General features: G+C 44.3%; 1 protein-coding gene across 2 annotated transcripts in view; it reads right to left on the bottom strand.

Annotated features, from left to right (window-relative positions):
• Positions 1–5,516: 5,516 nt before the first annotated feature.
• Positions 5,517–16,892, bottom strand: part of LOC139366539 (copper-transporting ATPase 1-like) — a 28,899-nt gene continuing 17,523 nt past the window's right edge. For both annotated transcript variants that reach the window (XM_071104153.1, XM_071104152.1), the window contains exons 10-23: positions 15,967–16,200; positions 15,470–15,561; positions 15,074–15,201; positions 14,825–14,979; positions 14,429–14,563; positions 13,240–13,434; positions 12,844–13,026; positions 11,925–11,996; positions 10,886–11,033; positions 10,455–10,601; positions 10,152–10,294; positions 9,472–9,675; positions 7,379–7,599; positions 5,517–6,872 (exon numbers count right to left, since the gene is read on the bottom strand). In XM_071104153.1, coding sequence (XP_070960254.1) covers positions 6,599–6,872; positions 7,379–7,599; positions 9,472–9,675; positions 10,152–10,294; positions 10,455–10,601; positions 10,886–11,033; positions 11,925–11,996; positions 12,844–13,026; positions 13,240–13,434; positions 14,429–14,563; positions 14,825–14,979; positions 15,074–15,201; positions 15,470–15,561; positions 15,967–16,200 — 2,331 coding nt within the window. In that variant the 3' untranslated portion in view covers positions 5,517–6,598. The remainder of the gene's footprint in view (positions 6,873–7,378; positions 7,600–9,471; positions 9,676–10,151; positions 10,295–10,454; positions 10,602–10,885; positions 11,034–11,924; positions 11,997–12,843; positions 13,027–13,239; positions 13,435–14,428; positions 14,564–14,824; positions 14,980–15,073; positions 15,202–15,469; positions 15,562–15,966; positions 16,201–16,892) is intronic.

The following is a 16,892-nucleotide window of genomic DNA, read 5'->3' as shown; positions in this document are numbered from 1 at the left end:
TCCGTCACCCTCTCTCCGTCACCCTCTCTCCGTCACCCTCTCTCCGTCACCCTCTCTCCGTCACCCTCTCTCCGTCACCCTCTCTGTCACCCTCTCTCCGTCACCCTCTCCGTCACCCTCTCTCCGTCACCCTCTCTCCGTCACCCTCTCTCCGTCACTCTCTCTTTGTGTTTGCTGCTATGTGTGATTTATTTTCAATTGCAGAAGAAATTGGTCTCGTTGTTATTCTGGCACTGTGATGATGGTGGTTTATAGTTGGGTCTGTGTACAGTGAGAGGAGGTGGTTGTTGTTTTTTTATTCCCATGCAGTTTTTTTTTAATAGTTGGCTTTTCTGTCAATTGTATTTTTTCTGCCAAAACATTTTCATATTCAAAACAGTTGTTTGTGTTCAGTGGAGAACCAGGAAAAAATAACAGGGTCTGTATTCCTGTATTAGTAACATTAGCAGTAATCAGTGTTAGTCAGTCTTAATCGAACTATGATGCCTACTCCAAAATGAAGTTAATTTATTTGCCAAATCTTAACAGCGGTTTGTGAGACCTCTCAACAATACACAACCTCTTGACGGTAATATATTAGTGTCATTTCAGAGAATAACAATATGACATACAGTGCATTTTAATGAATTCATATTTGCCAAATGAGTGAACTTTGCCAGGTGTGCGTCCCAAATGGCATCCTATTCTCATAGGGCTCTGGTCAAAAGTAGTGCACCATGTAGGGAATAGGGTGCCATTTTGGATGTTGTCTACATTGGTTCCATGACCAGGGTTTACTCCCCCTAACAGTGTGAGATCTTTTAATGGTCTACAATAACCATTTATGTATATTACTGGTGCTTTTGATGCAATATCTTCATATAATTGATGTTTATTCCAGACTATCTATTCTGCTTCCCAAACCATGCATGAACAAACCACTCCTCATTAGTGTGATAATACGGCAGGTGTTTTTCAGACAGTCAACTGTTGGTATCGTCACTTCAGGCACAGGAGGTTGGTGGCACTTTAATTGGGGAGGGACGGGCTCGTGTTAATGACAGGAGCGGAATCAGTGGAATGGTGTCAAACACATGGTTTCCATGGTTTCCAGGTGTTTGATGCCATTCCATTTGCTCCGTACAGGCCGTTATTATGAGCCGTTCTCCCCTCAGCAGCCTACACTGCTTTCAGGGTGGCATCCGCTGCATCTGTGTTTCAAAACAATGACAAATCTTATGTTAAAAACAACTTCTGGTTTGATACAGTATCTGGGGGGTGGGAGGGGGTGGGGGGGGGGGGGGGTCTCCCCCTAAAGCAGAATCCGCCATGCCGTCTTGCCTTGAAATGAAAGTAGCGATCCATTTCAAGGTGTGGCACAGCGTTGTGAAGTGTTGAGTGTTGTTTCTTGATAAAGAGAAAAACCTTGCGGTCCCTAACGCCGACCCAGTCACCCCACAGACCTTGCTGAACCATGTGCCAAAGAGATGATGGTCAGTTTGTTTTTATTGTGCTCCTCTGCTGCTGTCTCAGGCTAGCTAGACCATCTCTCAGGCCAGACAAAAGCGCAGCATGTCTTGCGCACGTTTTGTCAATCCCTAATTTAAAATCTATATGACAAAAGAATTCGAGGAATAGTGAATGATTGACCTGCTGAAAAATTCACTCAAATGCACTGTTATGGTGTTAAACTCGGGACTACAATAACATCAGCAACATCTACAGGTAGGCTGCGGGTCCAGTACTGTCCGACAACAGGAACTCTGGATAATAGCGTTACGAGTACCTTAAAAAAAACACACAATAGACAGATTGCTATTTTTTATCCAGTTTATTCCAGAGTTTATGTCTAAGAAGTAAATGGAAGTAATACTTAAAAAATAAAAAAGTGTTTAAAATAATTATTGTGAACATTCCGTTTGGTTGATAATAGTGTCCTCCGTTTTCATCGCATCATGTGATTTTTGTCAGGTGTTTTTAAATGTTTTAAGTATGAAAAATATATCTACCAGTATTGACTTATATGGTTTCTATATAAGTATTTTCAGAGAGAATCCTGCTATAGAAGTTGTTCTTCCAGATTTTAGGAAGAGGCTTTGAGCGATGGAGAACGTTTCAGTGTATTTCAGTAGTTAAATGTAGCATCGGCAGATCTAATCCAAACCGAGGCAGGGATTCATTCCAAGGCTGGTTGTAGAAGAGTGCATTGGACAGACACTGCACCTTTTAAAGGGCAATTTCTCTGACGTTCAAACGGTAAACGCGGACGGTATACGCTGTAAATGACGTTAAAGTGGTCTGCTCTATAACGTGGTCTGCTCTATAACGTGGTCTGCTCTATAACGTGCCTAGGATTGAATCACAGTCTCAGCATCTATTCATTGTGTGATGATTTTCATATGTAAAACTGTGAATGCTATATTTGGAATATTATAATTAACGGTTGATCTGAGATACTACATATTTCTAATTCTCAGTATTTCAAACTTAAAGTCCTATAAATTATTTATGTGATGAAGCACATTCACATTCATTAATCAAATATGTTAATGTAACTTTGAAAAGCAACAATTAGTGAGAGATAAGCACAATGGTATTCTAATAACAATATTTGTCAACCAGCAGACAATGTATTCGTGTCTCTTTAACTTGATGTACCAAACCCCAAGAAATGACACACAAACCTGCCCGAACAAACATTAATTACTACAAATTAAAAGTCTTACGTAAATATCAATCAATGTTTTACAGGCCTTCAGTCTATCTGCCAAGTCAATCTGCTGCAATGTCAATCTAGCCGAAGTGATACAAATACACTCGAGGACTACGTCGTGACAGTTCACAGTCATCTAAATTAAATGGGTATTTTTAGGAAAAGGGTATTCTGGAATAATGATGTTTTATGTTTTATTTTTTTCAGTATATTTGGGATGTTGTCATGTCTAGACTAACTGGATGAAATAAAAAATAATGAAGTCTCAAAAGGGTTGTACTGTTTTTGTTTTTACTACTAAATGAAATCAAAGATCGGTCGTATACACAGGTGCAATAAAATTCCTCAAAACAGCCTAATTGCTCCGTGGCATGGACTCTACAAGGTGTCTAAAGCAGGGGTGCTGGCCCATGTTGACTCCAATGCTTCCCACAGTTGTGTGAAGTCGGCTTAATGTCCTTTGGGTGGTGGACCATTCTTGATACACACGGGAACCTGTTGTGAAAAACCCAGCAGCGTTGCAGTTCTTGGCACAAACCGGTGCACCTGGCACTTACTACCATACCCCGCACTTAAATATTTTGTCTTCACCCTCTGAATGGCAGACATACTCAACCCATGTCTCTGTTGTCTCAAGGCTTACAAATTATTTAACCTGTCTCCTCCCCTTCATCTACACTGATTTGAAGTGGATTTAACAATTGACATCAATAAAGGATCATAGCTTTCACTTGGATTCACCTGGTCAATCATAATGTTTTGTATGGATCATAGCTTTCACCTGGATTCACCTGGTCAGTCATAATGTTTTGTATGGATCATAGCTTTCACTTGGATTCACCTGGTCAATCATAATGTTTTGTATGCTCAGTGTACATATCAAGTGGGTAAAACCAGATGTAAACATTATTAAAGTGACCAGTGTTCAGTGTCTGTACATTGGGCAGCAGTCTCTAAAGTGCAGGGTTGAGTACCGGGTGGTAGCCGGCTAGTAACAGTCTCTAAAGTGCAGGGTTGAGTACCGGGTGGTAGCCGGCTAGTGGAGACTGTTTAACAGTCTGATGGCCTGGAGATAAACAGCTTCTATCAGCCTCTCATTCCCAGCTTTCGTGCACCTGTACTGTCTCTACCTTCTAGATGGTGGCGGGGTGAACAGGCTGTGGTGGCAGAGGTCCTTGATGATCTTGGCCTTCCTGTGACATCGGATGCTGTCAACGTCCTGGAGCGCAAGACTGAAGCCTTACTAGCGTTTCCCCTGGTCAGGTCACATGGTGTATTCAGTCTCCATATAACAAAATATGAAAAAGTATGTAAATATAACATTTTGTCACCTCTCATTCAAACCCAGACAGGCAAAACCACTGGTTGCTTACTGCCATCTACTGGTCGAGGTTAGACACAGCAGAGGCCTTTTCCACCGACTTTACTGCAATAGGGATGTTTTAACCATTTTAAAAAGCGAATCAAGTGGATTTGATGGGCCAGAATGATGCTGTGTGTTTAAATGAAAATAAAACAGAAGAACAACGCCAAAGCAGTTTATTTCAAGATAATTATACAGACAACCTATATGGAAACACTAATGCCCTCCACACACAACCCCCCCTCCCCCTCGGATAGCTTCCACACACACAACCCCCCCCCCGGATAGCTTCCACACACAACCCCCCCTCCCCACCTCCACCCCGGATAGCTTCCCACACAACCCCCCCCCGGATAGCTTCCACACAAAACCCCCCCCCGGATAGCTTCCACCCACCCGGATAGCTTCCACACACCACAACCCCCCCCCCCCCCCCCGGATGGCTAGATACATGTACTGGCTGACACTATGGTCTGCATATCCGACCACAATGAAACTGGCATCTAATGTGGAGGAATCAGTTGGTGTCTACATTGTGTTGCATGATTACATCATTCACGTTGAAAAGCACAGCAATGTAGATGAATGACACACAGATGACAAGCCACTACTGGACAGTTCAACTAACAAGCAGGCCTTCTGGCATGATCAGTCATGACCACAATATGAATGAAGAGGACTTACAATCTCCTATCCTTCTAGTCCTGCTAGCTTTACATTTGGGTGTTTCATAGTGTCTCTAGCAATATAGTCTAACTCTATATAGTTAGAATGATATTTGGAAATCAACTTAGAACTCCATTTCAGGCATCCCCCCCAGAAACCCAGATGTTACTGACCCAAGTCTTCCTGGTGCCCCCCCCCAGAAACCCAGATGTTACTGACCCAAGTCTTCCTGGTGCCCCCCCCCAGAAACCCAGATGTTACTGACCCAAGTCTTCCTGGTGCCCCCCCAGAAACCCAGATGTTACTGACCCAAGTCTTCCTTGTGCCCTCCCCCCCCAGAAACCCAGATGTTACTGACCCAAGTCTTCCTTGTGCCCTCTCCCCCCGAAACCCAGATGTTACTGACCCACGTCTTCCTGGTGCCCCCCTCCAGCAACCCAGATGTTACTGACCCACATCTTCCTGGTTTTCAAAATGTCCCATCTCACGTATTACTTCTACCATATAACATCGGTTGTTTCATTCACAGTGAAGAATTGACATTCAATAACTGACTATTGGCTGTTTCACACAGGTCTGTGTTCCTAATCCAATGAATTACATAATTAACATGCAATTCTTCTTCATTCTGTGAGAAACTCGGTCAATAAATAGACTGTGGTAAAGCAGACTAGCCAATCAGCTGCAGACTCCTGCTGAGCACAGCGTTATCTTTGGAATGTGTTGGACTTTGAGTATACAATTGGCACTTCAGTAACGTTTACTGGTACAAATGGTTACACAAGTATTCTGCAGTAAGAGATCCTTAGAGTTTATACAGTACATTCTTTAAATGATACAATATATATTTCTTAATTTGAGAAAACAAAGTTTGTTGGAAACATACGGATAACAAACAAACATCCTCAACAACATTCCTTCATGTTCCAAGGAAAATATATGACAAAGTACAAATAAGTACTGTGGTAATTGTTTTTAAATAAGGCTAATATAAATACTCTCGTTACAAAATGGGTCATTTGAGCCCTGAATTCTGATTGGCTGAAAGCCATGGTATATCAGACCATATACCACGGGTATGACAAAACATTTATTTTTTACTTCTCTAATTACATTGGTAACCAGTTTATAATAGCAATAAGGCTCCTCGGGGGGTTTGTGATGTATGGCCAATATACCACGGTTAAGGGCTGTGTCCAGGCACTCCGTGTTGCGTTGTGCATAAGAACAGCCCTTAGCCGTGGTATATTGGCCTTATACCACACCTCCTCGGGCCTCATTGCTTAATTATACAATCATAATATACAACAGTATATTTAATACACTTCTGCTGCCTCAGAAGGACTTTTGTTTTGTCACATTAAGTACACTTTAACATGGGGCACCATTTTAGGGTGTCTTTGGATAAATGTCAAAAGATTGTCTCTGCAAACCTTCATATTATAAAGCACATAGAAAAAGATTGCAGTGCAGTCTTCCTAATGACACCTGCATCGTCTTTCAGCTGAAGCTCTTAACACCCTGGACAAAGAGTCAGAGCTCCTATAAAAACCCCAGTGTAAGACCCCATCCCCTGAGGGTACAAGTGGCCATTGACAAAAGACCCAGGGCAGCGGTAGAGTGAACATGAAGCCCCCCCTCCAGGCATCCATTGGAGTGCGCGCTGTCAGTCAGACGGTGTGGGGCAACAGAAAGGCTTTTTCAAGTCAAAAGATGGTCACCCTGGGGGCACCTGTGTTGATGGATGGGGCAATTAACTTATGTAACCCACTTAGCCTTCGCTACCTTACGTTAGCTTAGCGTAGCCTAGTCAAGCATAAAATGGCTAAACCAATCTTAAATTAGCATAGACTAGCGTAGCTTAGCATAACCTAGCCTCAGACAAACTCCTCCTCGCAGAGGGCCTCCCCCACCAGCAATGAGTGTTTGTCGGGTTCGCTGAGGGCCATGCTGTTCAGGGAGTGCTTTGATTGGAGGGAGTTGATGGAGGCGCGGCTGAAGTTAACGACGCGGTCCAATAGGCTCAGCTTGGGGGAGGAACGGCGCAGCTCGCCCATGCCGATGTGTACACTGACGTCTGATAGGCTTGCAGCGTCTCTCTTCTGACTGCCCAGACGAGACTCCAGCAGCTCAGCGCTGGGCTTAGTGTAGCTACAAACAAACAGAGAGAGAAGAGAGTTAGTGTAGCTACAAACAAACACACAGAGAGACAGAGAGAGAGAGAAGAGAGTTAGTGTAGCTACAAACACACACACACAGAGAGAGAGAGAGAGACAGAGAGAGAAGAGTTCGTGTAGCTACAAACAGAGAAGAGTTAGTGTAGCTACAAACACACAGAGAGAGGAGAGTTAGTGTAGCTACAAATAGAGAGAGAGATGAGAGTTAGTGTAGCTACAAATAGAGAGAGAGAGGAGAGTTAGTGTAGCTACAAATAGAGAGAGAGATAGGAGAGTTAGTGTAGCTACAAATAGAGAGAGAGAGAGGAGAGTTAGTGTAGCTACACATAGAGAGAGAGAAGAGTTAGATACAGAAACAATAAGGCACTACAAATAGTTCAGTGCTGGATTTAGAGTAACTAAGATGCCGAGAAGAGCTAACACACACACACACAAATACCACAGCTTGATGGGAAACTGGCACCTGGTCTGGTAACTCACCATTTAAGTAGTAAAGAGGACAGCACCACAGAGACAGAGGAGAGGGCCATGGCAGCAGAACCCATCCACGGCTGGAGAACCAGACCAACAGGCATGAACACCCCAGCAGCGATAGGGATCCCCACCAGGTTATAGACCAGAGCAAACACAAAGTTGATCCTGATTCTCTTGACGGTCTTCTTGGACAGGTCAATACTCGCCACCACATCCAGCAGGTCATTCTGCAGACATGTGGAGGCGATCAGACAGATTAACATGTGGAGGCGATCAGACAGATTAACATGTGGAGAAGAACAGACAGATTAACATGTGGAGAAGAACAGACAGATTAACATGTGGAGACGAACAGACAGATTAACATGTGGAGACGATCAGACAGATTAACATGTGGAGACGTACAGACAGATTAACATGTGGAGAAGAACAGACAGATTAACATGTGGAGACGATCAGACAACCAGACAGATTAACTTCTTATGGTTTGGGGGCAGTATTGAGTAGCTTGGATGAATAAGGTGCCCAGAGTAAACTGCCTGCTACTCAGGCCCAGAAGCTATGATATGCATATTATTAGTAGATTTGGATAGAAACCCTCTGAAGTTTCTAAAACTGTTTGAATAATGTCTGTGAGTATAACAGAACTCATATGGCAGGCCAAACCTGAGAAAAAATCCAACCAGGAAGTGGGAAATCTGAGGTTTGTAGTTTTTCAAGTCTTTGCCTATACAAGATAGTGTAAATTTGGTCCGATTGCATTTCCTAAGGCTTCCACTAGATGTCAACAGTCTTTAGAACCTTGTTTCAGGCTTCTACTGTGAAGGAGGAGAGAATACGAGCTGATTGAGTAAGAGGTCTGCCAGAATGCCATGAGCTCAGTCAGGTGCGCTCCAGTGAGAGGTAACTGCGTTCCACTGCATTTCTAAAGACAAAGAAATTCTCTAGTTGAAACATTATTGAAGATTTATGTTAAAAACATCCTAAAGATTGATTCTACACATCGTTTGACATGTTTCTACGAACTGTAATGGAATTTTTTGACTTTTCCTCTGGCCTGCGCGTCATGAATTTGGATTTGTGAACTAAAGGCGCGAACAAAAATGAGGTATTTGGACATAAATGGACTTTATCTAACAAAACAGACATTTATTGTGGAACTAGGATTCCTGGGAGTGCATTCTGATGAAGATCATCAAAGGTAAGGGAATATTTATAATGCTATTTCTGACTTCTGTTGACTCCACAACATGGCGGATATCTGTATGGCTTGTTTTTGTGTCTAAGCGCTGTACTCAGATTATAGCATGATGCGCTTTTTAAAAAATCTGACACCACAGTTGCATTAAGGAGAAGTTTATCTATAGTTCCATGCATAACACTTGTATCTTTTATCAATGTTTATTATGAGTATTTCTGTAAATTGATGTGGCTCTCTGCAAAATCACCAGATGTTTTGGAAGCAGAACGTTACGAGCCAATGTAAACAGATTTTTGGATATAAATATGAGCTTTATCGAACAAAACATACATGTATTGTGTAACATGAAGTCCTATGAGTGTCATCTCATGAAGATCATCAAAGGTTAGTGATTCATTTTATCTCTATTTGTGCTTTTGTGACTCCTCTCTTTGGCTGGAAAAATGGCTGTGTTTTTCTGTGACTAGGTACTGACCTAACATAATCGTTTGGTGTGCTTTCGTCGTAAAGCCTTTTTGAAATCGGACACTGTGGTGGGATTAACAACAATATTACATTTAAACGGTATAAAATACATGTATGTTTGAGGAATTTTAATTATGAGATTTCTGTTGTATTGAATTTGGCGCCCTGCACTTTCACTGGCTGTTGTCATATCGATCCCGTTAACGGGATCTCAGCCGTAATTAACATGTAGAGACGATCAGACAGCCAGACAGATTAACATGTAGAGACGGCCAGACAGCCAGACAGATTAACATGTAGACGAACAGACAGATTAACATGTAGAGACGATCAAACAGATTAACATGTAGAGACGATCAGACAGATTAACATGTAGAGACGATCAGACAGCCAGACAGATTAACAGCCATCCACTCAGCTCTCTGCTCCTCACCCTGATCAGCACCACGTCAGCTGCCTCTATGGCCACGTCAGTGCCAGTTCCTATGGCGATGCCAACGTCTGCCATGGCCAGAGCGGGCGAGTCGTTGACCCCGTCACCCACCATGGCCACCCTCTTCCCTGCCTGCTGCAGCTGCTCTACCTTGGCCACCTTGTGGGACGGCAGCACCTCCGCAAACACCTTCCTGATGCCCACCTGGAGGGGACAGAGAGACAGCTAAATGACAGTTCACAACCTACAATAAAACTACATTTACACCTTCCTGATGCCCACCTGGAGGGGACAGAGAGACAGCTAAATGACAGTTCACAACCTACAATAAAACTACATTTACACCTTCCTGATGCCCACCTGGAGGGGACAGAGAGACAGCTAAATGACAGTTCACAACCTACATTTACACCTTCCTGATGTCCACCTGGAGGGGACAGAGCGACAGCTAAATGACAGTTCACAAAACACAATAAAAGCACATTTACATTTGGGTTGTTTATCAGATGCTGTTTTCCAGAGTGACATGTTCTGGTTCAGTGTATTCATAAACATTAGATTTGCATGTAGTACTCTGTCGTCTCCTGAACACAGCTCGTTGATAGTTTCAATAACCTATGAGGGGAAGATGAAATGGATCCCGTGACCTCTGAACCACCCAGTCCTGTCCAGTCCCCTACCTGAGCAGCGATGGCCCGTGCCGTCTTGCTGTTGTCTCCAGTCATCAGAATCACCTCCAGCCCCATGGCCTGCAGCGTGTATACCGCCAACTCTGCCTCAGGCTTCACGGTGTCTGCTATGGCTATCATGGCACATAGAAGACCTACAGAGAGAGACGGAGAGAGAGAGACAGAGAGAGACGGGGAGAGAGAGACGGGGAGAGAGAGACGGGGAGAGAGAGACGGGGAGAGAGAGACGGGGAGAGGTTATATACTCAGCAACACAATGGATTAAGGGTTGGAAACTCCTCCTCGGTAACTCACTGTCGACTGCCACCAGTACAGCAGTGCGTCCTCTGCGTTCATGTTCATTCATGGTCTCGTCCACATCAGGTCTGATCTGCAGTCCGTTCCTCCTCATCCACTCCCTGTTCCCTATCAACACCACGTAGGATGCTGTCTGCACCAGGTCTAGAGGAACACACAGAGAGGTTACTGGCTCCCTATCAACACCACGTAGGATGCTGTCTGCACCAGGTCTATAGAGGAACACACAGAGAGGTTACTGGCTCCCTATCAACACCACGTAGGATGCTGTCTGCACCAGGGCTATAGAGGAACACAGAGGGGAATAGTCAGGCATTATGGTGAATAATAATTGTCAATAAGGGCTAATTTAAGATTATATTTTCCATTCGGCTTTAAAACAATTGAAAATAGCTGTCCTATTTTGCACTACACATCCCAGTACGCACTGAGAGGCTGCGGGTCCATGATGAGGGGGTGTGATCCTGGCCGGGTTCTGGAGTCACTGATCTGGAGCAGAACACCGTTTCCCTGGTTGTTGTCTTCACTGTCACTGTCCTCTTGATGTTGTCTCAGCAGGGTCTCTGTGTTACTGACCTAACACACACACGCACACACACACAGGTTTAGTTATTACACAGCCGTCACTGTCCTCTTGATGTTGTCTCAGCAGGGTCTCTGTGTTACTGACCTAACACACACAGGTTTAGTTATTACACAGCCGTCACTGTCCTCTCCTGACGGTCTCTGTGTTACTGACCTAACACACACACAGGTTTAGTTATTACACAGCCGTCACTGTCCTCGCCTGACGGTCTCTGTGTTACTGACCTAACACACACACACACAGGTTTAGTTATTACACAGCCGTCACTGTCCTCTTGATGTTGTCTCAGCAGGGTCTCTGTATTACTGACCTAACACACACACACACACACACAGGTTTAGTTATTACACAGCCGTTACTGTCCTCTCCTGACGGTCTCTGTGTTACTGACCTAACACACACACACACCACTGTCCTCTTGATGTTGTCTCAGCAGGGTCTCTGTGTTACTGACCTAACACACACACACACAGGTTTAGTTATTACACAGCCGTCACTGTCCTCTCCTGACGGTCTCTGTGTTACTGACCTAACACACACACACACACACACACACAGGTTTAGTTATTACACAGCCGTTACTGTCCTCTCCTGACGGTCTCTGTGTTACTGACCTAACACACACACACCACTGTCCTCTTGATGTTGTCTCAGCAGGGTCTCTGTGTTACTGACCTAACACACACACACACAGGTTTAGTTATTACACAGCCGTCACTGTCCTCGCCTGACGGTCTCTGTGTTACTGACCTAACACACACACAGGTTTAGTTATTACACAGCCGTCACTGTCCTCTCCTGACGGTCTCTGTGTTACTGACCTAACACACACACACACACACACACCACTGTCCTCTCCTGACGGTCTCTGTGTTACTGACCTGGCATCGTATTCCACAGCCTGGCACAGCCTGGAAGTCAGTACACGCACCAAGGGACTCTGTCCCCAGCTCCTAACACAGAGAGACAGATTAGTACACTTCATCTGGATCCACAATGATCCACAATCACAACCAGTCTCCTACCTGTCAGCTGTGGGACTCACCCCTGTTTACAGTACTTGGTAACAGACTCGCCCCTGTTTACAGTACTTGGTAACAGACTCGCCCCTGTTTACAGTACTTGGTAACAGACTCGCCCCTGTTTACAGTACTTGGTAACAGACTCGCCCCTGTTTACAGTACTTGGTAACAGACTCGCCCCTGTTTACAGTACTTGGTAACAGACTCGCCCCTGTTTACAGTACTTGGTAACAGACTCGCCCCTGTTTACAGTACTTGGTAACAGACTCGCCCCTGTTTACAGTACTTGGTAACAGACTCGCCCCTGTTTACAGTACTTGGTAACAGACTCGCCCCTGTTTACAGTACTTGGTAACAGACTCGCCCCTGTTTACAGTACTTGGTAACAGACTCGCCCCTGTTTACAGTACTTGGTAACAGACTCGCCCCTGTTTACAGTACTTGGTAACAGACTCGCCCCTGTTTACAGTACTTGGTAACAGACTCGCCCGTTTACAGTACTTGGTAACAGACTCACCCGTTTACAGTACTTGGTAACAGACTCACCCGTTTACAGTACTTGGTAACAGATTCACCCGTTTACAGTACTTGGTAACAGACTCACCCGTTTACAGTACTTGGTAACAGACTCACCCATTTACAGTACTTGGTAACAGACTCACCCGTTTACAGTACTTGGTAACAGACTCACCCGTTTACAGTACTTGGTAACAGACTCACCCGTTTACAGTACTTGGTAACAGACTCACCCGTTTACAGTACTTGGTAACAGACTCACCCGTTTACAGTACTTGGTAATGGCAGCTCCCAGCGGGTGTTCACTGTTGTTCTCTGCAGTCCCTACGATGGCCAGCAGACGGGAGCGAGGCATCCTGTTCCCCTCCACTACGATCTTCACCTGGATGACTTTAGGAGCTCCGTAGGTGATGGTACCCGTCTTATCAAACACCACTGTCTGGATCTGGAAAATGCACCGTTTCTTTTGTAATGAGTGAGGAATAAGGGAAGCGACAGTATCGCGATCCTCAGACAATTTAATAACATACAGTCGCAAACAATCAGATTCTGACTACAAACATGAGGCATAACATATCTAACCTAATGATTTTTTACTATCAATATGATATTATTAGTGATCGACTACGGTCTTATTGGTAGTGTCTTCTCCCCTCACCTTGTGTGCCATCTCTAGTGGTTCCCCTCCCTTGATGAGGATACCGTTCTGAGCGCCCACCCCCGTGCCCACCATCACAGCTGTCGGGGTTGCCAGGCCCAGAGAGCAGGGGCAGGCGATACACAGCACCGTGATGGAGGCCTGGAAGGCAAACCTGATCACAGCTTCTGCCTTGGAGATGCTCTTATCATAGCCCTGTAGAGGAAGACAGATGTTAGATTAGAGATGCTCTTATCATAGCCCTGTAGAGGGAGACAGACGTTAGATTAGAGATGCTCTTATCATAGCCCTGTAGAGGGAGACAGACGTTAGATTAGAGATGCTCTTATCATAGCCCTGTAGAGGGAGCCAGTGAAACAGGGGAACAGTCTGGTTTACATTTCAATAGTCTAATGTTGATTTCCTCTCCTTGATCAGCCTCCACTGTTTAAACAGGAAGTAGACAGGTGACAGCAGACTAGGGCTTTCCCATACTGCTCTCACAAAGAGACAGAACTTAAATGAAAATGATGAAAATACCTGATTTAAGAAGGAATGATTTAGCTAAATACACCCTCTGTAAAGGTTTTACACAGATATCTGTACAGTAAAGGTTTTACATAGATATCTGTATAGTAAAGGTTTTACACAGATATCTGTACAGTAAAGGTTTTACATAGATATCTGTATAGTAAAGGCTTCACATAGATATCAGTATAGTAAAGGTTTTACACAGATATCAGTATAGTAAAGGTTTTACACAGATATCAGTATAGTAAAGGTTTTACACAGATATCAGTATAGTAAAGGTTTTACACAGATATCAGTATAGTAAAGGTTTTACACAGATATCAGTATAGTAAAGGTTTTACACAGATATCAGTATAGTAAAGGTTTTACACAGATATCAGTATAGTAAAGGCTTCACACAGATATCAGTATAGTAAAGGTTTTACACAGATATCAGTATAGTAAAGGTTTTACACAGATATCAGTATAGTAAAGGTTTTACACAGATATCAGTATAGTAAAGGCTTCACATAGATATCAGTATAGTAAAGGTTTTACACAGATATCAGTATAGTAAAGGTTTTACACAGATATCAGTATAGTAAAGGTTTTACACAGATATCTGTATAGTAAAGGTTTTACACAGATATCTGTATAGTAAAGGTTTTACACAGATATCAGTATAGTAAAGGCTACTCACAGGGAAGTATTTCTCCACCAGTGGAAAGTCGACAAAGCCAATGAGGATCCAGGCGAACAGAGTGAGGAGAGAGACCCCAACGATGAACGGGACAAAGTAGCCACTGATCTTATCTGCAAACTGCTGGATGGGAGCCTGCAGGGGAGAGGTTAGAGGTCATAAAGGTAAAAAGGTTAAAGCGTAGGTCAGAGGTCACAGAGGTGAAGCTCTTCTAGCTCAGAACAACTGAAAATTCATTCTGAGACAAATCCTCCATGTGTTGCCCAAGGTCAGTTCTGTCAAAATCAAATATTGACAAATATATATCAAATATCCCTTATATCCAACTCAAAGTCCAGGAAACAGAAGATAGTTTTACACAAAAATGAACATATTACCACCACCAACCAGCCTCACCTTAGATGTCTGAGCCTCCTCCACTAGTTTAACTATCTGAGACAGGGTTGTGTCCAGGCCCACGTGTGTAGCACTGACGAGCAGAGAGCCGTTCTGGTTGATAGAGCCAGCTATCACTGAGCTGCCTGGCTTCTTAGTCACCGGCATGGCCTCGCCTGGGACACAAAACATACATCAGAGACGAGACGATTAGCTTTGAGATGTATCTTCTGCAGTATCCTCAGAGTTGATCTTCCCACTGTAACCCACCTGTGATGAGAGACTCGTCAGCCATGCTGTGTCCCTCGATGACCCTCCCGTCTACGGGGAACTTCCCTCCAGGAACAACCCTGACCACGTCTCCTCTCTGGACCAGCTCAACATCTACCTGCTCCTCACTGACACGGACAGAGAGAAAGGCGTGTAGTCGGATGTATAATGCACTGGTTCTATGTCATGTCTCAAAAGAGTTCGCTGTTCAATGTTGGCCTGGGGTCAGTTCTGATTAAACATCAAAATGAAACTTTAAAAAAAACACTAGTGTCAAATATCATACCACCACCATCCAATTCCTAATCTCAGGGCCAGAAACGGTTTTGGTTATGACCAGAAACACCCAGTCTATCCAATTCCAGGTCTAGAAACAGGAGCTCTTTAGGGAAGTACCTGAGTACAGACATGTCCGTGTTGAGCGTGACCACCGTGGCCTCGCTGGCCTGGAGGGACATCAGCTTGGACAGAGCCTCTGACGTCTTACTCTGGAGGAGGGAGACAGAGCAGGTCAGGAGTATATGGTTGCAATAGCGACAGAGCAGGTCAGGAGTATATGGTTGCAATAGCGACAGAGCAGGTCAGGAGTATATGGTTGCAATAGCGACAGAGCAGGTTAGGAGTATATGGTTGCAAGGAGTGGTCAGGAGTATATGGTTGCAAGGAGTGGTCAGGAGTATATGGTTGCAATAGCGACAGAGCATTCGGCCAGATGTGATACAGCCTGGTTTCGAACCAGGGACTGTAGAATGGGACGCCTCTTGCGCTGAGGTGCAGTGCCTCAGACCGCTGCTCCACTCGCGAGCCAGCCGTCATTGTAAATAAGAATTTGTTCTTAATTGACTTGCCTAGTTAAATAAAAGGTTAAATAAATAGATATATAGGTTCAGTACCTTGGCGATCTGCTCCAACCAGCGCCCCAGGGAGATGAAGACAAAGAGCATGGGGGGCGTGTCAAAGAAGGTGATGGGGTTGACCTTTGCCCTCTCTATCATGGCGACCATGAGGATGACCACGGAGTAGGTGAAGGCTATGGAGGTGGCCAGCACGATGAGCACGTCCATGTTGGCTGTTTTGTGTTTCAGGGCCTTGTAGGCTTGGGTGTAGAAGTAGCGCCCGCCAATAAACTAAAGACAAGAAAGTTAGATCTTAAAAATCTGGAAAAATATTCATTTCAGGTTTGATTAGAAAATGACTTCCACACTTGAGTCACAAATTGTGATTTATTTAATTAAGAATTGTGTTATTTAGAAAGATACACGAGATTACCAAAAGTATGTGGACACCTGCTAGTCGAATATTTCATTCCAAAATCATGGGTATTAATATGGAGTTGGTCCCCCCCTTTGCTGCTATAACAGCCTCCACTCTTCTGGGAAGGATTTCCACTAGATGTTGGAACATCGTGGCAGTGACTTGCTTCCATTCAGCCACAAGAGCATTAGTGTGGTCGGGCACAGATGTTGGGCGATTAGGCCTGGCTCGCAGTCAGTGTTCCAATTCATCCCAAAGGTGTCCGATGGGGTTGAGGTCAGGGCTCTGAAGGCCATTCAAGTTCTTCCACACCGATCTCAACAAACCATTTCTGTAAGGACCTCGCTTTGTGCACGGGGGGCATTGTCATGCTGAAACAGGACAGGGCCTTCCCCAAACTGTTGCCACAAAGTTGGAAGCACAGAATCGTCTAGAATGTCATTGTATGCTGTAGCATTAAGATTTCCCTTCGCTGGAACTAATGGGCCTAGCCTGAAACATGAAAAACAGCCCCAGACCATTATTCCTTCTCCACCAAACTTTATAGTTTTGCACTATGCATTCA

Source organism: Oncorhynchus clarkii, chromosome 14, assembly GCF_045791955.1.
Source record: "Oncorhynchus clarkii lewisi isolate Uvic-CL-2024 chromosome 14, UVic_Ocla_1.0, whole genome shotgun sequence".
NCBI classification, from domain to species: domain Eukaryota; kingdom Metazoa; phylum Chordata; class Actinopteri; order Salmoniformes; family Salmonidae; genus Oncorhynchus; species Oncorhynchus clarkii.
Note: the sequence above shows the minus strand (reverse complement) of the source record. Positions and strands in the feature narration are given on the sequence as shown.